Source organism: Erpetoichthys calabaricus, chromosome 13 (genome assembly GCF_900747795.2).
Source record: "Erpetoichthys calabaricus chromosome 13, fErpCal1.3, whole genome shotgun sequence".
NCBI classification, from domain to species: domain Eukaryota; kingdom Metazoa; phylum Chordata; class Cladistia; order Polypteriformes; family Polypteridae; genus Erpetoichthys; species Erpetoichthys calabaricus.
Genome location: NC_041406.2, coordinates 92,615,641 through 92,628,425, shown reverse-complemented (window position 1 = coordinate 92,628,425; position 12,785 = coordinate 92,615,641). Strand labels below are relative to the sequence as shown.

At 38.9% G+C, this 12,785-nt stretch overlaps 1 protein-coding gene across 2 annotated transcripts in view; it reads left to right on the top strand.

Annotated features, from left to right (window-relative positions):
- Positions 1–9,733: 9,733 nt before the first annotated feature.
- LOC114663495 (pleckstrin homology domain-containing family G member 4B-like) overlaps positions 9,734–12,785 on the top strand; it is a 173,558-nt gene continuing 170,506 nt past the window's right edge. For both annotated transcript variants that reach the window (XM_051935729.1, XM_028817258.2), the window contains exon 1: positions 9,734–10,095. In XM_051935729.1, the coding sequence (XP_051791689.1) occupies positions 10,045–10,095 (51 nt within the window). In that variant the 5' untranslated portion in view covers positions 9,734–10,044. The remainder of the gene's footprint in view (positions 10,096–12,785) is intronic.

The following is a 12,785-nucleotide window of genomic DNA, read 5'->3' as shown; positions in this document are numbered from 1 at the left end:
AGATAGATAGATTTTAATTTTAGTATAGTAGGCAGGATAAGATAGACAGAAAGAGTCTGTGGTTTTCTTTGCCTTGTTCTTTATGTTTTTACAGAAACAACTGCTTTTCAGTCATGTTGGTTCCTTTTAAGAAATTTTATGTAGCTACTTGTTTTGAAATTCTTCCATTGTATATTTCTATTAAAAATAAAAAGCTAGTAAGAGCTTGATGAAAGACGTAATATTCAAAGAGAAGAGAAACAACAGAAATGTTCCAAACAGTAGACTTAGTGACCTGGAAGGAGCCCCTTACTGTCTCCACTGCTAGTGCTCACTAAACGTGTGTCTCCAGGCGTAAGGTGGGCTTTATTGATTAAAGTCTTAGCCTGTAAAGTGCAGGTTTGCTAGTTCAGCGCTCACTGGCCCAGTGTGTGAGTTGACCTGCCTACACTCTGATTGCAGGTTTATGATTATATCATCGTAAATTGTACATTGAAGTACTGCCTAAATGTGTGGCGTCATGCAGTATGTGTTAAGCTCCTTGGGCTGTGGCTCACAGCAGAAAGTTCCAATAGAAAGTAAACTTTGCATGGAGGGAGTGTTGCCCTCTAGTGGCTTTGTCTGGAAAGTGAGTCCAGTATTTTGGTGAGCCTGCAACTGCTTACATTAGAGAAACACAACTGTAGTTATCAGTGGGCTTAAAGTGACTGTGATCACAGAAAGAAAAACTATTAAGTGTGTATACATGGGAGTGATGTACACCGAAGTGGATGAGCAGACATCAAGGATGTGAAACAAAAATGCATTAATTGGAAGACAATGCTGTAATTTACTTGGTTTTTGTATTGAGCACAATGTGTTGGTGTTCTCTTTATAAAAGAAAGGGTAAAAATCAGCTTCGATCAGAGTATCTTTGGTATTCAGTTTATTTATTATGGCTGAGGAAAGCACAGCAAGCTCCATGGATAAATGTTTGGGTTACCAACCCGGTCATCCCTATTTAATTCTGTCCACAAAATAACAAAAAGGGCTGCTATGCACGCCATTATAAGGTTCAAAAAAATAAACCAAACAAGAAAGCCTTCAGTCTAAGCAAATGTCAGGTTCTGGTAAGGGTGGAAGGAGCTCCATCTTGCGATGATGTTTGTTCCAAACTGAACAGCTCCTTCTAGCAGCTGCTGACTTTATAGGTGGGGACCTGGAAAGGGCAGAAGTCATTTGCCCTCACTGGGTGCCTCCTTTGTACTGCGGGGGGAACAAAAGTGGAGAAGGTTAACGCAAATGGGGATCACCGGACAAGACATCACACATAGTGCCATACTTATGACAAATGTTAGATGACGATAACGACATCAATAAATTATGCAATATGATTATAGCCCTTATAAAATTATTAAAGATTTAAAGACCAGGTGGGAATGGAGAACAGGAAGACGAAACATACCGTAGCAACGCTGATGCATAGTGACACAAATCTTTGTGATCCTTAAATTAAATATTAGATGGGCCTAAGAGGTCCGGACATCCAACACCTATCTGAGCAATCTGCTGGTGTTGGTTATTGATCAATAAATCAATCAACAAGTCAATCAAACTTGGACTTGTATCTCATCCTTTGTTGGGTCTGCCATTACAAGGCATTTAAATGATCTCATTCAAGTCAAACCTGGGCACCTGCTCATATATTTCTACCTGCAATACCAAAAAGAACCACAAGGTTGTTGCATCCTTTACTTTGGGGTTTCTGGGGTAAGACCGCCAGTCCAATTATTTCTCTTTCCTGCCATTGTCCATATTAATTCATGGCCATACATACTGCATTTTCAGTCTGTACAGTTTTATTTCATACTGTGTAGGACCTTTACAGTGTGTGAAATAAAACAAGTGCAGAATAAATAAGGAATAGAATAGGAAAACATGAGAACCTGAGGTGCACATCATTGCTTGCATCAGCCATCCACTAGCCTGCCCACTTAGTCCACAAGGATATGAATAATCCTGGATGGGACACCAATAAAATGAAGATGCCATTGAGAAATTTCAGTTGGGTGAAATGCAGCCTTTGTTTTGTAGTAAATCCTAAATGTACTGACAACGCCATAATCTTCAGTAAAGAATATCGAGAATCTTCAAACATACATCAGGAAATCAAGAACAACATGACGGAACTACATCTACGAATAAAAAGTAATGTAGCAGTAGTAGTAGCAGTACCAGTAGTTGTTGTAGTATTGTAACAAGTATTGAGTACAGTGAAATTCTTACTCGTATGTCACACCAGCATGCAACACAGGCAAGGCATGGAAGGGCAGATACAAGTCAGTCAGACTGAAGGAGACAGGATTAAACCAAAACAGCAAAGACAACTGAGATCCTTAAAGGAAGATGAAATCAAATGAGTCCCCATGAGAATAATTGTACCAAGCGCCACATGTCATCTTAATTGGTGACTTTAAACCAGCCTTATAGGAACGAAGTGTGTGTGGTGTGTGTGTGGTCTGTGATTGAATATCTCCCTGTCCAAGCTTAACTCCAGAGCTGTTAGGTTAACCTGCAACACAGAGCTGGATCAAATGTTGTCCATAATAGATGGATGGATGGAGTAATACTTGTGCACTTTTAGGCGACGTCCATACTATTACATTTTCATAGCTATTAGTCTCCATCTTCGCCTTTTGTTCACACTACTGCAAAAAATGGAGACCTTTGAAAACGCTCTCCAGAACCGTAAACTTCTGAAAATTCCAGCTTGGTCTTGCAATGTGGATGGGTGAAAACCCTAATTTCCAACCATCCATCCATTATCCAACAAGCTATATCCTAACTACAGGGTCATGGGGGTCTGCTGGAGCCAATCCCAGCCAACACAGGGCGCAAGGTAGGAAACAAACCCCGGGCAGGGCGCCAGCCCACCACAGACCCTAATTTCCCTTTGGGATTAATATAGTTTATCCAATCTAAACTAACCTAATCTAATCTAATCTAATCTAATCTAATCTAATCTAATCTAATCTAATCTAATCTAACAACAACCCTAATCTTAAAATAGTAATGGGAGACCCTGATGTTAAAATTAATTTCTTAGGGTCCTATATTTTTTTTTATATCTACCCCTACACCTTAACCTAAACTTAACAAATATATACTAGCCCTAATCTTAATAAGGCCCTAATGTTAAAATTTAACCCTAGAGATCCTTGAAACAATTAAAAAAATGTAAATAGTGCATTTCTTCTAGGTTTATAGGATGAATTATAAAATGCTATATATTTCAATAATGTGAATGGACACAGCTTTGAATAGACATGACTAATTTATTTTTGAGGTTTATATAGATCTGAATGATTTGAAAAGTTTATATCATAGCAGATCTTTAAAAGACAGTATTTTAGGATTGTTAATATGTGTTTATTATTCTCCAGGAAAAGAATATTTAGGGCATTCATTTATTTATTCTTTATTTTTAAAGTGAAAAAAGTATGATTATACAACTGTATGGTAACTGCAATATAAAATATATTTCTATGATGAAAACTAAGTGTACCAGAGAATAGCATTTTTGCCCTTCATTCTCTCCTAACCTAACCTAACCTAACCCTCACATTTTATGAGGGTTAATCTTATTTTATCTAATCTAATCAAATCAAATCAAATCTAATCTAATCTAAAATGCAGACTTTCGAAAATGCAAACACTAACCACACTCCGATTTGTTCATGTTTATAATGTAGGCCTTCCCTGACTGAATTCTGCACATTACGACGTCTCATTCCCTAATTGGTTACCCTTCACTGAAGAACACCACATTCCAACATAGCGGATATCTAAATTACGTTTTCTACAATTTGAACTCCATATAATTTAGTGTTTCGCTATAATTTTGTGATGTATCTCCTGGCCCTTTACAGGATTTTTCCACCGATACACACATTCCTAGTGTAGGCGAACGTCTACGTCTTTTGCGTTTTTGGTCGTTTCAGTGTGGATGGAGATATAACTGTAAATGATGTGAAAATGCTAGTATGGGTGGAGAGCTCTTCTGTTTAAAAACACTGTTTTTAAATGAAAATGTAGTGGTGTGACCATAGCCCTAGGATGCTTGCCCAATGTGTTTTTAATTACTTTGACTCGACCCATTGACGTAATTTGTTGAAATTAGCATTTACTTTTGAAATGCTATAGAAATGCCTGCAATTTCTATCAACGTTTACTATAAACTATGAATATGGCACCACTGCATACAAAATTAGCCAGACATTTTGTCCTAAAAATAAGTCAGTATCAGAATTCGTCCCAAGTTGAAAGCTGAGGCATTGTCTGTCACGGGGTGTTTGGTAGGTGGACCCTGCCTGACGCTTTTGGCCAAGCCCTCTGCCCTCATTTTTGCAGCCTAGTCATGACAGGTTGTAAGCAGCAGACATTATAAGACTAGCACACCACAGGTGCTAAACAGCAAATCCTGCAGCTCATGAAGTCATTAAACACGGTAAGAGCTTACAACAAGTACAGTTCAAAAACGCTACAACACGTCTGAGTGAGCGAACTGTTTTCACAATTTTAAACCAGCTCTGCACACTCACTGTGGCCATGATCTAACAGGCCCACCACGGGTAAGTGGCAAGTCACTCAATGACTCACAATGTTTTGTGGTAAACACATAGGGAAAAAAATGTCGACAACATATTAAGTCATAAAACTTTAATTAAGCATTAAATTAAAATTACAAGCCATCTTGTCAAGGAGACATCCTCATACTGCTGGAAAGCACCGTTTAGTTCGCCTTCATTTATATGCAATATCATTGGCTCACAGGTGACCCTAAACTGGACAAGGGGTTGGGGGGGCTGTCACTAGAATAACTCCACTAAAGCTTTAGAAATCGACCAGTCAGTCAAATGTTCAATTATTATATATCTTTGGTTGTACACATTGTTTGTGTAATGCTTCACAGCATTTTATATACAATACAGAGCTATTCATAGAGATCCCTGATTTAAGCGCTCTTAAAATTTCAATCAATAAATTTTTATTTTATTTGACGACATGCAGAACATCTCATTTTGATTTTTGTCTGAAAGAAATCTGCAAAAGAATATCGATTGTATTATATACTAGCTGTGTAAGCCCGTGCTGTAAAAAGCCTGGGGTCCTAGAAACTATGGAAATCGTCAGAAAAAAAACCTGAAATGTAGAGATGTCAGGTAATTGAAAGGAACTACTTAGGGAATCTCTCTCCAAGGACGATTCGTTTGGCCGAAGTGCTCGCATCACTTGTGCATTAGCGGATAAGCGAGTGACTCTTTCTTCAGAGGATTCGTTTTGCCAATGTGCTTGCATCGATTGTGTATTAACAGCGGGAGGAAAAGTAAAAGGGATACTGTTTTGCCGATGTGCTCGCCTCACTTCGGTGTTAGCAGCTAAGCGACTGACTCTTTCTTCTGAGGTTTCGTTTGGCTGATGTGCTCGCCTCGCTTGTGTATTAGAGGGTAAGCAAGTTTCTGTTTCCTCGGAGGTGAAGCTCTTACCCCGACTCCATCTCTCACTGCCGGGCCAGACAGGCACACACACACACACACACACACTTCCACGTGTAGACGTTTATATATAAGACAGAAAAATATATGCTTTAATCAGAAACACTGTATTAAAAGCAACATCAATATTAATGTTCATACAACATCTTTCATACAGCATCTCCTCCTGCCTGATTACTGACTCAAAGAGGTTCTGTCAGACATGTCCTAGCAGAGGATGAGTTTCTTTTTTAAATTAATATTTAAAAAATTAATGTTATTTTATTAATAATAATTAATATTTCTACCACATAGGTGAAGGCGCGTGATGTCACAGGCTGTATCACCGGTGGTCACGTCATAACAGTCAGGGCCCGTGGTAAAAACAACAAGCCGGCGACCAGGCAAATCAATGGCACACAATAGTTGGAAAATGTAATGGTTAAAAGTAACAATACTAAGAGAAATATTATAAAAATAAGAAAAACTATAAAAATTAAGCATACATGGACAAAAATCAAAATTTATAACATTGTCCATCAGCAAAACTATAACTATACTTTCTTTCATTATCTAACATAGCACCTTTACTTGATCTATCTATCATATAGTGCCTTTCATTATCTATCTATCTATCTATCTATCTATCTATCTATCTATCTATCTATCTATCTATCTATCTATCTATCTATCTATCTATCTATCTATCTATCTATCTATCTATCATATAGTGCCTTTCATAATCTATCTATCTATCTATCTATCTATCTATCTATCTATCTATCTATCTATCTATCTATCTATCTATCTATCTATCTATCATATAGTGCCTTTCACTATCAATCTATCTATCTATCTATCTATCTATCTATCTATCTATCTATCTATCTATCTATCTATCTATCTATCTATCTATCTATCATATAGTGCCTTTCACTATCTATCTATCTATCTATCTATCTATCTATCTATCTATCTATCTATCTATCTATCTATCTATCTATCTATCTATCTATCATATAGTGCCTTTCTTTATCTATCTATCTATCTATCTATCTATCTATCTATCTATCTATCTATCTATCTATCTATCTATCTATCTATCTATCTATCTATCTATCTATCTATCTATCATATAGTGCCTTTCATTATCTATCTATCTATCTATCTATCTATCTATCTATCTATCTATCTATCTATCTATCTATCTATCTATCTATCTATCTATCTATCTATCTATCTATCATATAGTGCCTTTCATTATCTATCTATCTATCTATCTATCTATCTATCTATCTATCTATCTATCTATCTATCTATCTATCTATCTATCTATCTATCTATCTATCATATAGTGCCTTACTTATCTATCTATCTATCTATCTATCTATCTATCTATCTATCTATCTATCTATCTATCTATCTATCTATCTATCTATCTATCTATCTATCTATCTATCAGATGTTGTCCTTTCACATCGGTCTGTTAAGCAGCCTATGAAGAGTGCTATAGTAAACTAAATTGAATGAAATTGGGCTCACTGTCTTAAAAATCTTTGAAAAATGCAATGACTATTTAATGTAATTATTCAGCCTCATTCATGTGACACACTATCTATCAGTGATTAACAAAGCAAAATGATGGTATTTCAATCCAACAAATAGTAGAATGCACTAGTAATGTATCTGACAGAGACACAGTGACTGGTGATAAAATGTCACCTCAAGGCTGTTTATTATTTCATTCATATCTGTGATACTATCAACTAAAATCCCGTTAAGGAAGTGATCAACGAAGAGAGATTGCTGTATTTATGTTTTCTTCTTATCTATGTACGCTGTTGCAGAATTTTATTTTACATAACAGCTGAGATCACCACTGTAATGGTTCTAAAGGACATCCATTATTACAACTGATCTGACTTATAAACAATGTGGATTCACAAATACAAATGCTAACAAAAGTGGAAATCACATAAACTTATGAAAGCTAAGCTAATTTGCGTAACATAGATGTAAATACACACTTTACACCCATCAAAATACACAGAGTAGTGCAGCCCATCTTATCCTATGTTTTGTATTGATGGAAAGGCTCCAAAACACCTACATAGATTAAAGATCTTCGGAAAAGAAAACATTTTATTGAAAAGGAACTTCTTATTTATAAATGAAAGAGTTAGGGAAAGAATTACGATCGAATCACCTCCATGGGAAATGTGCTGGAAGTGATGGGCACATGAAGTCTTGACTAAACAGAAAATTTCCCTTACAATCCGTTGTCAAGCCAACTCAAATCAAGTGGTTTTGTCATCCCATCTGTACACCATACTGCAGAATACAGTGGCATGAAATAACATTCTCCAGGACTGCAGTGCAACAAATACATAAACACAGGACAAGACAAGTAATAAACTGTACTATACTATACTATACTATACTATACTATACTATACTATACTATACTATACTATACTATACTATAAATAGATATAGGTAAATAAATGAATAATAGGTAATACATTGGAGCAGATAGTAATGAATAAATAGTTACATACATTCATAAACAAATAAATAAATAAATACATATCCATACAGCAGTAGTAACAAAAGTAACAAATGTACGGCATATAAATAAATTATTAGGATCAATCAGATCTATGGTAAGGGGGGCCGGCACAGAGTTCCAAACACCCAAGGGGTAGAAGCTGATGCAGAACCTGGTCAGACTGGTTTGAATGCTATGGTACCTTCTGCCAGATAGAAGTGAGACAAAGAGATCATTCGAGGTGTGGCAGTGGTCCTCCACGATGCTGTATGTGTTCTGGATGCAACACTTAATAAAGATTTCCTTAATGGAGGGCAGAGAGGTCCCAGTGATTTTATTCTATAGGATGTAGGGTCTTGCAGTCAGAGATACTGCAGTTCCCAACCCAAACCATGATGCAGCTGGTTAGAACACTCACAATGGTGTCCCTGTAGAATATGTCTTTATTCACCAAAGGAAGCAGAGACGCTGCTGGGAGGAAGAGGGGATGGAGGTGGTTTTAATTGACCAAGTAATGTCAGCTGCCAGGTGCACACCAAGGGAGTTTGGTGCTCTTGACCAGTTCCACCACTGAGCCCACGATGTACAATGAGCGTCTGGGCCTTCCTGAAGCCTTTCATCTTGTCCTTGTTACACCTGTACCAGCCCACCAAACGTCATATCTCTATTCTGCAAGCTGGCTCCTCAATTCTCTTTTCTCTTAGCTGACTGTTCCCCATTGCTGATAAGACCCACCATAGTTGTGCCGTCAGCAGACTTAATGATGGTGTTAGAGCTGCAGCCGGCCAGTCAATCTGTTGACGGTCGTGACTCAGCAATTTTGATTGGCTACTGTAAAATAAAACACAAAAAGAATGTAATAGCAAGTACAGTATGTTCAATTTATAATGTCAGTCATTTTCTTCTTCTTGAACAGTTAAGTCCTTTCACGTTTACAGTGCACTGCGCTCTTACCTGACTTCATTCCTGTTGTTGTGCGATCAGTTCCAGTTCGTGTCTGCTGCTTCTCACCGGCCATCGCACAAATCCAGTTACGATGACCGGTAAATCCTAATTTGCACGGTGGTGGAGGTGAGTAAGCGTTGTGACGAGAGTCGATTTACGCCTCTCGCTCATTCCACTATACACTTTGGCGGACTAAGGATGCTAGATGTTTGTAGAGTCTGTTGGCTCCTAATGTGAAAATGTGCTATAAGATTAATGTTGTTGTGATTGTATAAGAGATAAATGCGTAAATGAACCATTTTAGTGACTTCTTTCGTGTCAGCAGATTTCGCTTTGAAGCATAAAGCGGTCTGTGAGAGCTGCGCACGCGTGCACGACAGCGCCACGCGCTCCCACTGAAATGACAGCCGTGGGTCACCTCAGTCTCCACCTGTCACGGTCACTTGTTGCAGCTTACACTCTTTGGGGTCCTTGATCCCCTTCAACACAGTAGGGATGGTGAAAGTTCAGGGGATTCACGCTGCCGACAACATTTTTAAGTTGTTTTAGAAAGCAGGTGGACCCCCTGCTCATTGGTGTTCAGCACAAAAGAAGTAAATAATCAGCGCTCCCCCGCGGGGCACACACATCAGTACGGTATTGTTTGGACAGGAGGCTGATTGTTTCTGAATGGTGAAGGAAGTTGCATCAGTATGCATACTAAATGGGCAAGGAGTGGCTTCTTAGTCAGGGACACAGTCCTAGAACTCAGAGTCTCTCCCTCTCACTTTATCACTCTCACACAACGGGAAATGTTTTGTCTCGCCGTGCTTCGATCGGAGAGTTCACTTGGTTATGCGTGCGCAACGGACAGCTGGAAAAAGCGACTATGAGGCGGGCGCCTCAACAACACTTTGACACCTGACCAAATCGGATTGTAGGGGGCATTAATCCCCCCATCGTCACCCCCCACTCCCCTACCCCGCCTTCCACCCCGACCCCCTACCATTCACTGGACCCCCACACCCCCACCCCACCCCCTCACTCTGGATACTTTCTGTAACGCATGCATCTGTCATCATGAATCAACGAATACGAGCCAGGAGCTGCGATACTTATCTCAGCATAAAGGTAAGAGCTGCAACAGTTCCTACCTTTTACTGCTTTGTATTGTCGGACATGCCTGCTCAGCTTTGGGTTACCGGATCGGAAAACAAAAAACAATTCTAAAGGCGCTTCTTACGTTTTTGTATATCAAGAATGTTTGTTTGATTGCACCTGTGGAACACAGTAAAATAACTTTGAAGGTGCGGGATGTGAACCTGAGTGCACCGTGTGGGTGGGATACTTATTATGGTGGTGTGGTGGTCTGTGAGTGTGTGTGTGTGTGTGTGTAGGGGGGGGGGGGGTAAGGGAAAATTCCTTTTTCACAGACAATAGCTCATTGGAATTTCGCTCTCCCCTATTAACAGCAACCTGATCACAGGCTGCATTTTCCCACAAATACTGATGGGACAAGTGAAAATGTTCCTGCGGCGAGTTGTACTCAGTTGACTCAATGACTTATTATTTGTTGTGCTGCTAGCTCTTAAACCTCTGATTTTGTAAGGCAGTTTGAATCCTGCTCTCTCTGTAGATCTTTGACATCATATGTAGAATAGATACACGTCTTATCAGTCTCCAAGCTGATTTATCAGTCACTCGTCAGAGCCCCTTTTATTACCCCACCTATGAAAGGCGGATGTGCTTTTATACGTTACTTATTTATGATTATTACTACGAATATGTCACAGACTTTTTTTTTTCTTAACAAACCTCTGATCTGTTTCTTTCCGAACGCAATAATGACAGTCTGCACTTTGAATCACTCAGTATTGACTCTTAAGAAGTTTCACTTCACTTCGTACACTTACCGGCTTTAGATATCAACACCTTATAGCAAAGTGCTTTGTTTAAAAATAAAAAAAGATTTTCAGATGGGAGAGAAATGTTAACATAAAATATAAAATAACCCTAAAACGGCCTGTAACGGAGTTCATGGTGAAATACGTTATAGTAAATAGAGATGAGTGGAGTGAAAACATAGCATCAAATCTATCTACAGTATCTATCTATTATATAGTGCCTTTCATTATCTATCTATCTATCTATCTATCTATCTATCTATCTATCTATCTATCTATCTATCTATCTATCTATCTATCTATCTATCTATCTATCTATCTATCTATATCCTAAGTACAGGGTCACGGGGGTCTGCTGGTGCCAATCCCAGCCAACACAGGGCGCAAGGTAGGAAACAAATCCCCGGGCAGGGTGCCAGCCCACCGCAGGGCAGATACACACACACCCACACATAAAGCACACAATAGGGAAAATTTAGAATTGCCAATGCACCTAACCTGCATGTCTTTGGACTGTGGGAGGAAACCGGAGCACCCTGAGGAAACCCATGCAGACACGGGGAGAACATGCAAACTCCACGCAGGGAGGACCTGGGAAGTGAACCCTCTATCTATCTATCTATCTATCTATCTATCTATCTATCTATCTATCTATCTATCTATCTATCTATCTATCTATCTATCTATCTATCTATCTATCTATCCTAAAAATTAATATACATATGTGTTTCCCATGCTGTCTACTTCATTATGCACATTTATTGATCTACATTATTCTGCCAATTCTGGTATTCTGTGGCAAATACCAATCGAGCTCCACGATGCCCACTAGAGGACTTTGGGCCCTCAGGCCACCCTCATGAAGTCTGTTTCTGATTGTTTGGTCAGAGACATTCACACCAGTGGCGTGCCTGCTGGAGGTCATTTTGTAGGACTCTGGCAGTGCCCATCCTCCTCCTCCGGTCCTGCTGATGGGTTAAGGACCTTCTACGGCCCTGTCCAGCTCTCCTGGAGTAACTGCCTGTCTCCTGGAATCTCCTCCATGCCCTTGAGACTGTACTGGGAGACACAGTAAACCTTCTGGCAATGGCACGTATTGATGTGCCTGCCATCCTGGAGAAGTTGGACTACCTGTGCCACCAACTTATGTAGGGTCCAGGAATCGCCTCATGCTACCAGTAGTGACACTGACCGTAGTCAAATGTGAAACGAGTGACAAAACTGATGAGGAGGGAAAAATGTCAAACCATTCATTCCTGTTTTGGGGATCGTCTCATTGTTGCCCCTCTAGTGCACCTGTTGTTAATTTCATTAACACCAAAGCAGCTGAAACTGATTAACAAGCCCCTCTGACCAGATCAATAGCCCAGAAGTTCCATTGTCTTGATGCTATACTTCGATTGTGTTTGTTTCATTTGTTTGAGCAGTATATATATATATATATATATATATATATATATATATATATATATATATATATATATATATATATACAGTGGTGTGAAAAACTTTTTGCCCCCTTCCTGATTTCTTATTCTTTTGCATGTTTGTCACACAAAATGTTTCTGATCATCAAACACATTTAACCATTAGTCAAATATAACACAAGTAAACACAAAATGCAGTTTGTAAATGGTGGTTTTTATTATTTAGGGAGAAAAAAAAATCCAAACCTACATGGCCCTGTGTGAAAAAGTAATTGCCCCCTGAACCTAATAACTGGTTGGGCCACCCTTAGCAGCAATAACTGCAATCAAGCGTTTGCGATAACTTGCAGTGAGTCTATTACAGCGCTCTGGAGGAATTTTGGCCCACTCATCTTTGCAAAATTGTTGTAATTCAGCTTTATTTGAGGGTTTTCTAGCATGAACCGCCTTTTTAAGGTCATGCCATAGCATCTCAATTGGATTCAGGTCA